Raw genomic sequence first — 16,983 nt, forward strand, 5'->3', positions numbered from 1 at the left:
AAGGAGAACCAACCAGTACATCCTAAAGGAGATAGGTCCTGGGTGTTCATTGGAAGGACTGATGCTGAAACTCCAATACTTTCACCACCTCATGCAAAGTGTTGACTCACTGGAAAGACCCTGATGCTGGGAGGGATTGGGGGCAGGAGGAGAAGGGGACAACAGAGGATGAGAGGATGGATGGCATCACCGACTCAATGGACATGGGTTTGGGTAAACTCCAGGAGTTGGTGATGGACAGGGAGGCCTGGCATGCTGTGATTCATGGGGTCTCAAAGAGTCAGACATGACTGAGCAACTGAACTGAACTCAAGGGCAGCTTTTTAATCGAGAGGAGGAGCAGGACTTAGTGGCCAAGATCAGGCTTTGCAACCAAGTTTCCTGGGTTAAATTCCACATGTGTTTCATCATCTGTTGACTAGTGGTACCATCTACCTCCAGGGTGACTGTAGGCATTAAATGAGATTATACAAGGAGAACGCTTAGAGGGGTACACAGCACAGAGAACATGTTAGCTAGATTTTGTTCTAGACAAAACCACACACCTCCTTAACCTTCCCTCAGGGATGACATTTCTCCCTATCATGTATCCCTGCTACTTCTGAGCCCACTCCTGCTTCTGGAAGATGAGGGGGTTGGGTGGGAGGACACGTTTCCTGCCAACACTTTCTGGTCAGTCTGGTTAAAAACACTATAGACCAGCATGACGCAATTCCTTAACTTGTCCCTGCAGTGTTAAACCTCTTGCATACAAACCTCATTCCCTCTCCTCTGCCTGGCCTTGGCCACAGCCCCAGGGTCAGGATGCATGTTCGATAATAAGTCAGAAAAAAAATCAGTCAGTATTGCTAAAGGTTGGGCAGATGACAAGGGATGAGAGGCTTTGAGAGGGTGCAGGTGGAAGATGAGAGTCTGATTAAATGAACAATGAGAGTCTGATTAAATGAAATTAAATGAACAATACAGGAATCTCACTCTTCCCATGGGCCACCCCCCTTGTCAGGGACCAGGGTCCTGTGTTCCAGCTCAGACCAAGAATCCCAGGCCTCTCTCCATTTGAAACTAAACAAATAGAAAGTGGATTTTTGTGGCCTTATTTTTTTTTTCCCTGCACCCATGTGGTTTGTGGGCTCTTAGTTCCCTGACCAGGGATTGAACCCAGGTCCATGGCAGTGAAAGCCCAAGTCTTAATCACTTGGACCACCAGGGAATTCCCTTAGAATCCAAATTAATGTCCTTTTTTCTATGACCTGAAAAGCGGGTCACATTTTCTACAAAAGGCAGGCAGAAGGATTCTTGGGTCTGAGTTCTTCAACTCTTCATGGAGCAAAATAAATTGACTCTAACTCTGTTCTTTTCTTTCTTCTTCTTTTTGCTCTTAGGGACCCTGGGCATTCATGAAGAAGGTCATTTCTTCAGAGCCACAGGGGGGCAGGTTTCTGAAGGTTTAACATAGCACTGGTTTAACATAGCATTGCCTATTTTCCTGATATGAGTTATTTTCCTCTGACTCTCCCCGGAGAGAACTTAGGGCTCTTAGGACTGCATGAAAGTGGGGTAAGGAGGGGCTGGTCAAGGGAGCAGAGGTTGCTCATGGACTGGACCAAGGGTGGGAAAGAGGTTAAAGTCTCTTTTGTCCTCACTGGAAACCTGGTGGAAGGTGGGGGGAGGAGGGAAGAGGGGATGTCACTGATATCTCAAGAGCACTGTGTCAGCTGTGTGGACAGACAGCAAGTCACATCTCCTGTCCAGCCAGCCCTGCCAGCCTTTGCCTGTTGTGTGAGCAGACAGTCAATGCTTCAAGACTGAAGAAGCATCTGGATGAAGAGGTAGGTGATGCTTCCAGAATTCTGACTAGTCAGAGGTGTCACAGATTGAATTGTGTCCCTTCAAAAAGATATGTTGACATCTTAACCCCCCTCCCCCAAGCCTCAGAACGTGACCTCATTGGGAAACAGAGTCATTGCAGCTGTCATGAGCTAACTGAAGATGAGGTGACGTTGGGGTGGCATGGGCCCCAAATCTCACATGACTGGTGTCCTTAAGAGAAGCCAGTCATGTGGACACAGACCCAGGGAGAAGGCTGTGTGTGCAGCTGAAGGCAGAGACTACAGTGACACAGCTGCAGGTCAAGAAATGCCTGAAGCTGCCAGCAACCCTCAGCAGCTAGAAGGCGAGAAAGGAGCCCCTCCCGGTTTCAGAGGGAGTGTGCCCCTACTGAGGCCTCCATGCCGGGCCTCAGCCTCCTGAGCTGTGTGAGAAGCCGCTCTCTGGTTCCAGGCCCTTGAGCCTGCGGTCCTTTGTTATGGCATCTTGAGGTCACTGGACAGAGGAGGGACACGGGAGCAAGGCCACCCGACAGGGGCCCTCCCTGTGCCAGCCTGCCAGGTGCAGCCCTGGGTGGTGGGGCAGGGTGGGGGGCCCCACACAAGCTATGCATCCCAGGATGGGGGCCTCATTGCCTGAGCCCTGCATCCCATTTTCCAAACCCTATAGGGCCGTTTTCCTTGAAAATTAAGTCCTAAAAAGTCCAGTTCATCTGGATTTCCTCAGTGATGGAGGGTGCAGACAGACCCTTTCGTGTCCCCGCAGAGAGGGCAGTGATACCTGCAGGGGTGCCCCGGCCTCTTGGGGACGACGCGGGCCCCGGGGCTGGGGTGGGGATGGGGCCAGGCTCTCCGGTCCTGGAGGAGTGCCTCCTGGCTGAGGCCACGTGGCCACTGCTGCGTGCGCTCTGGGTGGCTTCTCCTCACGGCCACTCTGATGGGGGAGAGTGGGTGGTTTGGCCCGCTACAGGCAGGAAAATGAGCTCAGCCTTGAATTTCACTTTTCCAGAGTTGAGTTTGATGGGGCTGACTTGGCAGATGGAGATGTGGGCAGCTGTCTTCCCCAGGGAGAACCTGGCACCCAGAAGCTGAATTTCTTTCACAGACCACATAGTCACCCGGCCAGAGGGCCTGTGGTTGTTCACTGTCTGTCACCTGAGTGCTCCGACCTCCTCACGCAGCATAGCACCCAGTGCCCCTTCCTTTGCTGCCTGACCCCCTGGCGCTTTGGGGGTGCCCCATGGGCCTGCGCCCCCTGATCTGCTCTTGCCAGGGTAGAGCCCGGGAAACTGGGCATCAGCAGGCCGCGAGGGGTGGGTGGGAAGCAGGAAGGCGCCGGAGGTTTGGCCAGAGGCCCAGAGGGCCAGCTCCAAAGACAATGAGAAAAAAGTCTAAGTGTCTTCTACCTCTTCCCTTCCTGAGCTCTTAGGCCAGGGAGGAAACGGCAGGGTTGGAAGACTCAGGGATGAGTGTCAGGATATGTGACCCAGAGTAAATCAATCTCCATGCCTCGGTTTCCCCATCTGTTAAATGGGGACAGGAACGACCTGTATCGGTTACGGTCCTTGGGAGGATTTAAATGAAATTTAGAGTTAAGTGCCTGGCACATAATGAGCATGTAATCAACACAGGAAAGAATAGTGGAATTTCCAGGCCGGCGGGTTTTTTGAGCTGTTGATTACCCTATCCTGCTGTGACTTCAGCCAGCAACTGTAGCTTCCCTTGGAGACCTCCTGGCTCTGGAGACAGACTCCCTGAATTCAGATGCCAGTCTGAACACTTTCTGTGTAACTGCAGACAAACAGTTTATCCCTTTGAGGCCCTAACTTCCTTGTCTGTACAACAGGGATAGCAGTAGCTGCCTTACAAGGAAGGCAAAGCCTTCAAGTCCTTCACACCGAGGGCTGGGCGGGGCGCGGGCCACAGGAGGCGCGCAGCTGGGTTTCCTCCACCTGCCGCAGAGTCGCCAGGCAGACAGGAGGGAAGGCCCGGGGTGAGCTGTTACCTGAACCCGCCCTTGTGGGTGTCACTCAAGTGGCAGGTGCCTCCATGCAGACAGGGGTTCTGAATGCAGGTGTTGACAGGCACGGTGCAGTCTCTGCCCTGAGGAGAGAGAGGAGCACGTCGTGAGGGAGGCCCTCCGCGGCCGCCATGGTGAGGAGGCCCCACGGGCTCCCAGCTCCCTCTGGGGTGAGGGCAGGGGGCGGTCTCTGCCCTGAGGAGAGAGAGGAGCACGTCGTGAGGGAGGCCCTCCGCGGCCGCCATGATGAGGAGGCCCCACGGGCTCCCAGCTCCCTCTGGGGTGAGGGCAGGGGGCGGTCTCTGCCCTGAGGAGAGAGAGGAGCACGTCGTGAGGGAGGCCCTCCGCGGCCGCCATGATGAGGAGGCCCCACGGGCTCCCAGCTCCCTCTGGGGTGAGGGCAGAGGGCGGTCTCTGCCCTGAGGAGAGAGAGGAGCACGTCGTGAGGGAGGCCCTCCGCGGCCGCCATGATGAGGAGGCCCCACGGGCTCCCAGCTCCCTCTGGGGTGAGGGCAGGGGGCGGTCGCCCGGGCTCTGGGACAAGCGAGCTGTCTGTGTGACCCGGGGAAAGCCCGAGGGAGCCCCTGCCTTGGGTCTCTCCATGGTGCACGGTGCGGGGGATGAGAGCTGAGCTCAGGACCAGGGCCCCCAGCCTCACTACTGCCCAGACTGCACCCCCTCCTCACTGTCCCAACCCACAGGCCGAGAGCAGGGGCTCTGGAGCCTGGAAGCGCTGGTTCATCTCCCAGCTTCACCTCTTCCTGGTTGGCTGACCTTTACCTTGTATTAACTTTTTAACTTCTACAAGCCTACCTCAAAGAGCTGTTACCACAGTTGAACTAGACGTTTCAATAAGGAAGTGCTTAAAATATTACATAACACATCTAGCACATAGTAGGTACTCTATAAATGCCAGTAGATGATGTTATCACTAACCTCACTGAGGCATAACTGTCATCTACAACTTGGAGGGTAGACCATGGCTGAAGTGTGGTCAACAGACCTTGGCCTAAAGTGCCAAGCCCCCAGGGAGTTGTCTCTGATTGGTCCAGACGTGGGCATGGGTGTTGCTATTTGCTCTTAAGTTCTCTGGGTGATCCTGATGGCAGGCCACCCCGAGACCCCCTGTGAGAGAAATTTTGGGCAGAGTGGGATTTCTCTGTACCAGGCATCCTGAAGGGGATGTGTGCACTAAGAAGGTGCCAACTGTGTGCAGGTGGGGAGGCGCATGCCAGGGAGGAGGAACAGTGAGGGCACAGGCGCCGCAGAGACAGGCCTCCATCCCAGGGAGTTGCCCCAGGCTTGGTCCTCTGCCACCAGCTTCTCCCGTGGCATCAACGGACCAGCACTGCACCCAGGTTTTGGCAGCCGGTTCCCTGGATGACCTGTGCAATCTGGCGGCGGGGGTGGGGGGGTGGAGAGGGATGTCTGCTGCGTTTGCCTCTGGGCTGTGGGCTCAGTGTGGGCGTGGGGCCAGGCGGGGGCCATCACGGGAGCCCTCCCACCGCCACACCACCTGCTCGCCATCTGCCCAAGAAAACCCTCCTTCCCACTCTGCCACTGCTGCCCGTGCCCGCAACGAGAGGCACTGGGCTCCCTGGCTGGACCCTCCTGGGCTCTGCCTTCTCCCACTGCCTCAGCTCTGCAGCCTCAGGTCCGGCCTCCAGCAGCCGGAAGGCAGGGTTGCATCTGTCCGCTGCTTTTCGTGCCCGTCACAGGTTTCTCGGAGGGGAGATCTGGGCTTATCCTAAGCCAGAGCAACATGGGGTCCCTTTCTGCAAGCCCGTGTGTCGATGGAAACTGCAGTGCTCATTCTCACTCCCATATTCGGAGTACAGTTTCTGTTCCAGGACTCATGCTGAGTTTCACATTCACAATGGTGTATGATGTTCATAACACCCCTACAATATGGGTGTGGTGTTATTACCCTCACTCTTACTGAGAGGGAAGATGGACTTGGAAAGTGAGGCAATAGGTCCACTCTCACACAGCGGTATGTGGAACCAGCACAGCTGAACCCAGACATCCAGTCCAAAGCCAATTCTGGGAACTGCTCGCTGGGCGCCTACTCTGCCTCTCTCAAAGCACAGGCTTTGCAGGTAGGCAGATCTGAGCGCACATGCTGGTCTGACTGCTGCTGCTAAATTGAGGAAATTACCAGTTCTCTCTGAGACTTGTTTTCATTATCTGTAAAATGGCAATAATAATACCTATTGTATGGATTTAACAAATGATTAGAAATCACACTCATCTAAGGCATCTGACCCTGGCAGATAATGGTAGCTCATAAATAAGAGCTATTCAGATACAGACCATGATGATGATAGGGGCCTGAGATAGATTTTTGGGTTTCCCGGTGACTCAGATGGTAACGAATCCACCTGCCATGCAGGAGACCTGAGTTCGATCCCTGGGCTGGGAAGATCCCCTGGAGAAGGAAATGGCTACCCCCTCCAGGATTCTTGCCTGGAGAATCCCATGGATAGAGGAGCCTGGTGGGCTGTACTCCATGGGGTCGCAAAGAGTCGGACACCACCTAGTGACTAAACAGCAACAGCAACTGAATGGTGAAGGATGTGTCGTGTGTGTGTGTGTGTGTGTGTGTGTGTGTGTGTGTGTCTGTGTCTGTGTGTTGGTGGATAAATGGGCCTGGACTGCAGGACCTGCCTGAGCAGGTCAAGGCATGGCCTCCCTGATTCCTGCCTGGGCCAGTGTCTTTGCTCTGGGGACTTGCAAGTCCCAGAGGCTCCCGGGGGATTCCTCCCCTGGGGTGGGGCAGGGGTGGAGGTGGTGTCTCCTCTAGCCCCAGATGCCACAGGGCACTGGAATCCAGGAAGCAGAGCCTGTATTTGGCAATGTGGTGCCTGGGCCCAGAGGTGGGGATTTCTATCATTTACAGGCTCTTCAGAAACAACCACCATTGTTAACACCTGGCCAGCTAGCTTAGTTCTACTCTCTTGAGCCTCATTTTGCTCAAACCACTAGATCTGTAACGTTCCTTGGTTATCTCTCATGACCCCCTCCCTATGGTGTGTGTGTGGTAGAGGTGGGACTGGGACTTGGCCAGGACTTCTAGGTTCCTTTACAGGATCTTGGAAACAACTAACTCCACTGGAGTCCTGTTTCTGAGATGGGGCCAGCAGGGTGGCTCTAAGACCTTGCTACTCAAAGAGTGGTCCTTGGACTACCAGCCTGGTGTCCCCTGGAAGCTTGTTAGACATGCACAATCTCAGACCCGATCTCAGATCTAATGAATCAGAGCCTGCACTTTAACAAGGTCTCTGTACACCTCGAAGAGTGAGAAGCACTATTCTGAGACACTGAACATATATGCATGAAGCTAAATGGCTGCAAAAAATCAGCCAAAATTTCCATTTTATGTTCTCAAATCCTAGAATCATGGTGAGAGTTATGCTTTGTTGAGTCTGCTGAATGCTGGTACTGAGGAGGCCAAGACACACGTGACCCCTTTTAATCCTTACAACAGCTCTGCAGTGAGTATGGTTATCCCCATTTACAGGTGATGAAAGTGAGGCTACAGAGAGCCAGTTACTAGTGGAGGGCTTAGCACAGTCTCTGCATCAAGACGGAGCTGGGCTCTGGATTTAGCGAATGTGTTCCCCGGGTGTGTGAGCGTGGGTATATTTTTCAATTTTTCTGAACCCTCGGTATCCTCATCTATCAAAAGAGATTGTCCTTCTTTCAGAGGACAGTTAAGAGTATTAAGTGAGATAATGCACTTAAATTGCTTCTCAGGGACCTGGCATTATAACAGATGTACAGTAGCTGCTACCAAACATTCAGCAGTGGTTGCCATGCTATTTCTATAACACTGTGGCCTCTCAAGGTCACTCACTAGTCACTGGAAACATGGAGATCTCTAGGAACAGCTAGATAAATGCTAGAACTTTGAGCTGCGTTTTGCAGCTGTCTGGTGACTGTTGTCATCTTAGCAATTCACCCAGAACTACTACGCCAATCACTCTGCTGGCAGAAAGGAAAGCAGGCGTAACCAAAAAGAGTGTGATCAATATGCGATTAAGGGACCCCTCTGGTTCAGTCTGCTGCATTTTACTGTTGAGGAGCCTGAGACGGGTGGGGAGGAGAACCAGAGCTGTCCAAGGTCATGTCAGGTAGAGACAGGCTCCAGAGGGTCCCGGTGGTGTTCTTTTCACCAGCACCCTGTGTATTTCCCTGTCCTGGAGATTCAGGCAGGTTATAAATGGCCAAGGACCCTCCTCTGCAGCCATGTCATGGTGTTGCCAATGGACAGTGAATGCACGGGCTGAGGGCATGTATTTTGGAACCAGCTGACTTTGAGCTTTGAATCCTGGCTAAGGCTTTGATGAGGACCATGCAGGATAATGCATGTAGCTCGTTTAGTACACGGCCGGCAGGCAGTAAGCACTCAGTAAAGCCAGCTGTTAACAATACTACCATGGTCACCACCACCACCACCAGCATCATCCTATCACCATAGTCACCACCACCAGCATCATCCTATCACCATGAGCAGTGGCAGCAGCAATGTACTTTATACCTGCCTGGGCCCTTCAACTTCCTAAACATCAAAATCTCTGTTCAAATTCTTCCAAAACGGGCAAGATGTTCAGGATCTTATAAGCAAAACCCAAACACACAGCAACATTTTGCAGGAACCCCAGGGGTGCACTCTGCTCTGACACCGAGGGCCAGGCAAGCTTCACACTGTCCTCAAGTGTGATGGGAAGAAGCCTGGGTCTTTGAGCCTGGCTCCAGTACTGTCAGACTCAGGCCAGCTTTAAGGTGAGGGAAGTGAGACTTAAGAGTATGAAGTAGTTATCTTTAACATAGGGATGACACCACCCACCTCACAAGCAGAGGAAGGAATAAATACATGAAGTCCAGGTGCCTGGTGCAGAGTCGATGCTTAAAAAGATGACTACACGTGTACAGAATTGGGGATGTCATACATGTCACAGCTCTAGGAAAGCAGCAGACACTCCTTGGGAGTTCAGTGTCACAGACTGATAATCCCCAGGGAAACCACCTGTTCCCGAGAGCCACCACCCTGGCATTAGGGACCAGCAGTAGGCTGAAGGTAAAAGGCAGCCATATATCAGCTATTAAGTACTTACTGAATACTAGGGACTGTTCTAGGTACACTGCATGTGTTATTGTACATCTGCTTCTCACAGTAAGACTTTGGGATGGGTCCTATCCTAGTGTGCAGATGGGAAGCCCAAGGTGAAGCCTCTGGTTATCACCACACAACTAGGAAATGACAAAGCCGGGATCGACACCTGCTGATCAGTATAAATCCATAACCTGAGTTTTCTCCATTGAATATAAAGGAATGTGAGGATCCAGGTCTCTGGAGCGTGTCTGCTTAATTTCTAGTCTTCCCCTACAATATGTATACATATATGGTGCAGTGGTAAAGAACCTGCCTGCCAACGAAGCAGACATAGATACATGGGTTTGATCCCCGGGTTGGGAAGATCCCCTGGAGGAGGGCATGGTAATCCATCCTAGTCTTATTGCCTGGAAAATTCCATAGATAGAGGAGCCTGGCAGGCTGCAGTCTACGGGGTCACAAAGAGCTGGACATGACTGAGCGACTGAGCACATGTATGTAAGGGTGTATGTGTGTGTGGGGGTGGGGCAGGAGTCTGGGACGACCCTGAGTTTGAGGTCCTGGAGTTGGCTGCACAACTGAGTGACTGAGCACATGCATGTAAGTGTGTGTGTGTGTGTCTGGGACCACCTTGTGTGTGTGTGTGTGTGTGTGTGTGTGTGTATGTATGTGTGTGTGTGTCTGGGGTTGGCTGCCTGGGCAGGGAGGGCCGTCTGCCCAGCTTCAAAGAAATCCCTTGGCTGTCTTGTCTCAGGCCTGTAGATGGCACTCTGACACTGTCTACTGGGGGCGTGGCTGCAGCAGAGAAAGCCACCTCGGAGGCCTGCTGCCCAGAGCCAGTCTGCCTGTCAAGCTTGTCACGATACCCACAGACCCCTTGGGGACAGAAGACCAGGGCTGCCAGCTCCCTCCCACTCAGCTTGGACCAGGTGTGTGCCTCAGACGGTCTGGGCACTGGCTACAGACTCTCGGTTCACCTAGAGCCTTCCGATGGGGGCCCTGGGATGCTGGAATCTGGGAAGCTGGGAGGGTTGTGGGGAAGAGGACCCAGTCATGACTTTGCTGGCCCCTGTGAGGCACGCTGAAGGACTCAGTTATCCAGGAAACCCTCCAGGGGAAGGGGGCGGGCTCAGGAATCATATAGCCCTGGGTCCTAACCCAACCCGACTGCTTACAAGCTTGGGACATTGAGTCAAGCTCTTTCAACAGGTCTGCGGCTCAGTTTCCATGTCTGTAAAATGAGAATTCATAAATCCTTCCTCACAGAGGAAAAGATGAATAAAGTGCCAAGCAGAGTGCATAGGACCTCTTCCATTCTCCCCAGAGGTTAATGTGCTGTAGATGTGGCAGAGAGAGGAGGAAGGAGGCAAGGGTTACTCTGGAATAAGCCTGGGTGTCCAGGGAGGACAGGAGAGCTGAAATGTCCATCCTGGCTTGGCTGTGCTGAGCCTGTCAACAGGGAAGGTTGACTTGGCAGCCTGTAGGCCTGTTAATCCCCATCCTTGAACCTCCTCAAGCTGGAACCAGTGCTTTCAGGACTGGTTGTTCTGAGAGCAGAGAGGGGTCGGGGGTGGGGGAGACTCAGGAATCCCTCCGTAAGGAAGTCAGGATGCTGGTGGGTTCGAGGGATGTCTCTAATTGGAGGCAAATTAACTCCTGATACTTAATCTGCCCACGTTCAAGTTAAGAAAATACAAGTATTACATTTCTTCCCCATCTCACTGCATCACTGTCAAGACTGTAGCGGTCTTCTACTGTAAGGCAGAGGGATGGTTGCTCACTGTTACGTACCAGCCTGGATGGGACGGGGGTCTGGGGGAGAATGGATACGCGTATATGTATGGGTGAGTCCCTCTGCTATCCACCTGAAATTTTCACACTGTTAACTGGCTATACCCCAATACAAAATAAAAAGTTAAAACTTTGGAGGGAAAAACCCCAAAAAACTGAAGGAAAAAAAAAGACTACATGAGGTCCTCTGTGATTGGCATGGATGTGATACCACGGGGAAGGCCCCACCAGTTCTGGGGGTTTGCTGACAAATACTGCTTTGGGGTCAGCTGTAAAGTGGACTTATGCACTGTCCTTGGAGAAGGGATGGTCAGCAGGGCGCAGCGCCCCCCAGCAGCCTGGAAGGTGGGGGTGGCCTGCGTACCTTGTAGCCATAGGGGCAGGCGCAGCGGTACAGCTCCGCCGGGTCCCGGCTGCACGTGCCGTTGTTCTTGCACGGGCTGGAGAGGCAGGGGTCGCACTTGGCCACAATGTTGATGTCCACCGGCCCTGACGGCAAACCACAGAGAGTTGGCAGGCGGTCCCCCAGTAGGCTCGCTGCCACCCCTCCCTTCTCCTCTGCCCTGGCCCCTTCCTTGGTCAGCCACCAGGCTCTCCTCATCTCTGTCCAGACGGCGGCTGGCCCTCTCCAGCCAGTGCATCCAGTCCAGCTAGAGTCCCATTAATTCAGTCATCATCCGGAGAGGAAAAAAATCACAGCGGGACATCATTCAGAAGCACTTCTCAGTCAAATCAATTACTCTAATTAGCCTGATCCGATTTTGGTGCTAATCTGCAAACAATGCACCATAATTAGAAACCCCCTGTGTATCTTTTTATATTCGGGAAGCTCCAGGCCCAGGCTCCACTGGGACCTCCCATCCCTCCTTCCCCAAACACCTCTCCCCACAGAGTAGTCTCTGCCAGGCTACAGAGGGCTCAGAACCTGGGCCAAAGGCACACAGAGGAAGTCCTCCTTACAGAGCCCTGGAGTCGGCAGGAAGAGGTGAGACACGGCCCGGGAGACGCAGCAACGGTGCTCACAGTGGCCAGCGGGGCTCAAGTGTATTTTGCGTCCATGACAGTTTCAGCCACGCCCTGTGCTCCTCGGCCGTCAGGGCTGGGAGCAGAGGGGTCACGTCCCTGCACAGAGCTTTCCACAAGGGCTGTGCCACCGCTGCTGCCAGCGTGGACAGTCCTGGATGGTCACGCCCTGTTTCATGGCAGGACTTTCAGGACCTGGGGTGACAGTCATCAGTTTGGAGACTGGGTTGAGACTGACCCCAGAGTGAGTCTGACCATTTGTGGGGGTGGTGAACAGAATGGCCTGACTGAGAACCAGCGCCAGTTGGCTCAGTTTTGGCTTCACTGAAGAACAGGGCATTGTCTGTTCTAGAGAAACTGTGTTCCAGGGACATAATGAAGTTTTAGAGGTAAAATATATCTGTAAATCAAAATAAATATCGAGACCTTAAGAGATAAATAAAGGACATTAACAGACAAATGTGTAGTACAAATGGAAAGTAAGTTTTTGGAAAAAAAAAAAAAGTTCCCCCAATAACCAAAGGCAAAATATAAAGGTATACAATATTTTGCCTATTGAATTAGCAATGATTACAAAATGAGATAAAATAATGCAAGGGTCCAATGAAAACTGTACTCAAACGATGCTACTAGGAGTGAAAATTGGTTACAACCCTTTCTGGAAATCAATTTGGCAATAAATGTGAAGACCTTTGTAATGATCATATACTTTGGCTCAGTAATTTCTGTTCTCTGAATCTTATCTAAGGATGTAATTTTAAATAGAGACAGACTTTTATGCAGCCATGGTAAGGAAAAAAAATTGGAAATACTCTAAAAGTTCAAACTCAGGAACTGGTTAAATTCCTGTGGAGTTATGGTGGAGTGTCACAGCTTGGTGATCAAGACCATGTTCTGGAATCAGAAAGACCTGGAATTCTCATAACGGTGTAATCTTGAGAAGTCAACTAACCTCAGTAAGCCTCAGGTTTCTCATTTTGGCAAATTAAATGACTCCATGGAAAGTGAGAATTAAATGAACAATACATGAAAAACTGCTTAACAGAATGCCTGCCATAGAATAAGAACCTAGTAGTAGTTTGTTATCATGATAATTGCAGTCAATCAAAATCTCATGAGATCAAAGTATGCTATAGTAAAATGGGAAAATGCTTATGCTCTAAGAATGTTGGGTAAAAAAATTCAGGTTAAAGATTTTCCCAACTATGCAAAAATAGGTAAGGAAAGAAGTCAATGAGGAATACATAGAAATAGCAGCAAGGGACTTAGGGGAACAAATGACAAACGGATACTTAGATGTAGGTCTACATTGGTTTCAGCATCTGAGTCTTTGTGTGGCCCATGGAAGAAAGGGGACAGTGGCTTCAGAAGTCACACTTGTTGAGATGCCTAGCTCTGACGGGCTCTTGGAGGCAGGGCAGACCCTGCAGGGGGGCGGGGGCAGAGATGGGTGGAGGGGCGGGCCAGCACCTACCTTTGCACTGGAAGCGGTGGGTGGGCGTGGTGAGCAGAAGCCGGTCAGCCATGGGCTCAGGGCTACTGCAGCGGGCGATGCCAGGCTCCTTGTACCCAGCTTTCACCCACTCTGACAGCCAACGGAGGCTGCAGTCACAGTGGAGCGGGTTGGTTCCCAGTGCCCTAGGAGGCAGAGCAGGAAATCAGGGTCCCCTGCCCAACCTGGCCCATAGGCTCCAAAGTCTCGGCCCCTTGAAAAAGTAGAATATTTAGACTTTGCCTAGACTGGGGGTGTCCAACAGCAGGACCAGCAAAGACATTATTCCCACTGGGGTGAAGTCAATGACTTCAGACTGTATCTCCAATCCCTGAAGGTGTTTCAACCCCACACAAGCCCCTCCCTTCTCTGAGGCTTGGTCTCATCTACCCTGGTGAGATCCCATCCTCAACTCACCCCCAATTCCAGCCCCTCCGGGAAGCTTCGTGGGCCTTCTGCCATTGATTACCTGGCTCTCATGTCCCACTAAAGGGTGCACTGGAGGATATACTCGGAGAGAAGGTTTTGATACCCAGCAACCTAGGAAGCAGCTTCAGACCACCAAAGGGGGCTCAGAGCATGCCAGCCTCAAATATGCTGCGTTGGCTATTGACTGTTTTGAGCTGAAGGCACTTAGGAAACACGAGATGCTGTTTCTGCCTAAAAGCAGGTCATATTTCCTATGAGAAAGGTACCCTCCCTGCACTAGAAAGAAAAGAACATTCTTATCACCAGAGACTGGGAATTGACACCAGAATGGATCTGTACAAACAAACCTACTAAAATATTTCCTAGTCACTGTCCCTTGACTTACTGCCTCTCACACAAGCCCCTTTGTCTTGTTACGTGGGTGCATAGTAACTTAGTTGTGTCTGACTCTTTGCGATGCCTTGGACTATAGCCCGTCAGGATCCTCTGTCCATGGGGATTTCCAGGCAAGAATATTGGGTGGGTTGCCAGGCCCTCCTCCAGGGGATCTTCCCAACCCAGGGGTTAAATCCCCATCTCCTGCATCTCCTGCATTGGCAGGTGGATTCTTTACCACTGAGCCAACAGGGAAGCCCTTTGTCTTGTTATAGCCCCACACTTTATCATTCTTTCTATAAAAACATATACAGGAATTCCCTGGTGGTCCACTGGTTAGGGCTCTGCGTTCTCACTGCTATGGGCCCAGGTTCAATCCCTAGCTGGGCAACTATAAAACTAAAAATCCCACAAACCACACAGCATGGACAAGAAAAAAAAAACAAAACAAAAAAACAGAAAAACGTCTATCAACTTTGGGGCTCAACGGTTTCTTTGGATTTTCAATTTCCTTTTGAAGACTCCATGTACACTTTATATTTTTATAATATTAAATGATTTGTATGCTTTTCTCCTGTTAATGTGTCTTATGTCAGGCTGGCCACAGAACCAAAGAGGATATAAGGAAATTTTTCCTCCCCTATAGCACTCAGCTTCAAAATGTAGTGGAGGGAAGCCTCCAAAGAAAGACACCTTCAGTGCAGATACCTCCAAAGTGCTGTCTGGGAAGAAAACACCCAAGTGAGGAAAACACTCATTTCCACTGAGTTTTAACCATAGCCTTTTCTGGGCTTCCCTGATAGCTCAGTTGGTAAAGAATCTGCCTGCAATGCAGGGACCCTGGTTTGATTCCTGGGGTGGGGAGATCTGCTGGAGAAGGGATAGGCTACCCACTCCAGGATTCTTAGGCTTCCCTTGTGGCTCAGCTGGTAAAGAATCCACCTGCAGTGTGGGAGACCTGGGTTTGAGCCCTGGGTTGGGAAGTTCCCCTAGAGAAGGGAACAGCTACCTACTCCAGTATTTGGGCCTGGAGAATTCCATGGACTGGGTTGCAAAGAGTCAGACACGATTGAGTGACTTTCACTTTTAATTTTCTAGTTTTTGAATATTTCATAATATGCATGTATATCAGTATTGTAGTATATATGCACAATATGAAAATAATTAAATATACAGAGAGTCTATAAATACACTCAAACATGTTCACTGGGAGAGATATGCAATACCTAATATTTAGGGGCCTCAGTATCGCCTGTGTGAAGTGGGAGGGGCTACCTGATGCTGAGTTCAGACAGCATCTGTGTTTTGGCATCAAGGCAAACGTGGATTTGAACCAGGTCTTTGCCACCCACTAGCTGTGCAATCCCTGGACCAAGTCTTCAGTTTTCTTAACTTCAGTTTCACCATGTCTCATAATGGGATAAAAATGCCTTATTTGCCATAAGAAATACATGAGATAATTCATTTAAAGTGTTGAGCACATAGTAAGAATTTTATGTTCACTCTTGTTAAACATTTATATTGTTTACATAATTAATGATGATGTCCATGAAGGCATCTGAAGCAGGGAATACACAATGTACACAGTGTGGGTACATTTCTGTAAATAAAATACGTTCCATACATATGGAAAGAATCACACCGAGGTGGTAACAGTGACACTACTATCCCTGGCATTACAATCTTTTCTGTTTTGAGTAGATGCATGAGGGGGAGAAACAGGGCTACTTACAGATGGGAAAGAGACGTCAGGTCATTGAAGGAGCCTTCAGGAACACTGGAGATGTCGTTGCCGTGGAGGGTTCTGAAGCAGAAGCACAGATCAGATCAACCTTCAGTGAGAGCTTTGAGCTCAGTACCCTCTCCCGGTGTCCCAGGCCGGCTAGTCAAGCCTCCAAGCACACAGCCCTGCTCCGGCCGCAGCAGGGGATGTCTCCTTTAAGTCACGGGCATGGATGTTTCCACACCTAGCTCAGAAGCAGGAATGCAGTGGGTAGAGGGTTTGGGAAAGACCAAGATGAATTAGACGTGGGATGGAATCAGAAATCAGTCCCTTTCAGCTGTGGAACACTGGGTGAGTTACTTTCCTTTTCAGGGCCTCCATTTTTACAGCTGAAAAATGGAGAGAGATAGCTATTTAAAGGAGACACTGGGCTTTCAGAGATAATGGGAAGAACTGTGGTTGAGATGGGATGTTCTGGAGCTGAGCAGTTTGTATTCAAACTCTGACCCTGCCACCTACCAGCTCTATGACTGTGGGCAAAGTTACTCACCCTCTCTGGGCCTTGGTTTCCTACTGTAAAACGGGAATGGAAGAAAGTAAGGAGATTTGCCACAGCAGGGAGCTGTGGGTGCATTAGTCGTGAAGCCTGGCATTTTCTAAGTACTAGATGGTTAACCATTAGTAATATTTGTAAAAGGGTCTTGAACAATGTCTGCTACAGATCAAAGTCTGGTTCCCTTCATATTTACCTAGAGAGATTTAAGGGGGATTGAGAAATGCTATCAATCCCAGCTCAGGAGATAGAAGGAAGGGAGGGCTGTATATTGTCACCCTGATTATTTAACTTATATGCAGAGTACATCATGAGAAATGCTGGGCTGGATGAAGCACAAGCTGGAATCAGGATTGCCAGGAGAAATATCAATAACCTCAGATACGCAGATGATACCACCCTTATGGCAGAAACTGAAGAAGAACTAAGGACCCTCTTGATGAAAGTGAAAGAGGAGAGTGAAAAAGTTGGCTTAAAACTCAACATTCAAAAAACAAAATCATGGCATCCTTTCCCATCACTTCATGACAAATAGATGGGGAAACAGTGGAGACAGTGACAGACTTTATTTTTGGGGCTCCAAAATCACTGCAGATGGTGACTGCAGCCATGAAATTAAAAGATGCTTGCTCCTT

The 16,983-nt window shown here is 50.6% G+C and overlaps 1 protein-coding gene across 2 annotated transcripts in view; it reads right to left on the reverse strand.

Annotated features, from left to right (window-relative positions):
• Positions 1–16,983, reverse strand: part of SLIT3 (slit guidance ligand 3) — a 721,395-nt gene that overhangs the window by 44,779 nt on the left and 659,633 nt on the right. For both annotated transcript variants that reach the window (XM_043887427.1, XM_043887428.1), the window contains 4 exons: positions 15,805–15,876; positions 13,251–13,414; positions 11,118–11,242; positions 3,832–3,929 (listed from right to left, as the gene is read on the reverse strand). In XM_043887427.1, the coding sequence (XP_043743362.1) occupies positions 3,832–3,929; positions 11,118–11,242; positions 13,251–13,414; positions 15,805–15,876 (459 nt within the window). The remainder of the gene's footprint in view (positions 1–3,831; positions 3,930–11,117; positions 11,243–13,250; positions 13,415–15,804; positions 15,877–16,983) is intronic.

The sequence above is a fragment of the Cervus elaphus genome, chromosome 25 (assembly GCF_910594005.1).
Source record: "Cervus elaphus chromosome 25, mCerEla1.1, whole genome shotgun sequence".
Classification (NCBI taxonomy): domain Eukaryota; kingdom Metazoa; phylum Chordata; class Mammalia; order Artiodactyla; family Cervidae; genus Cervus; species Cervus elaphus.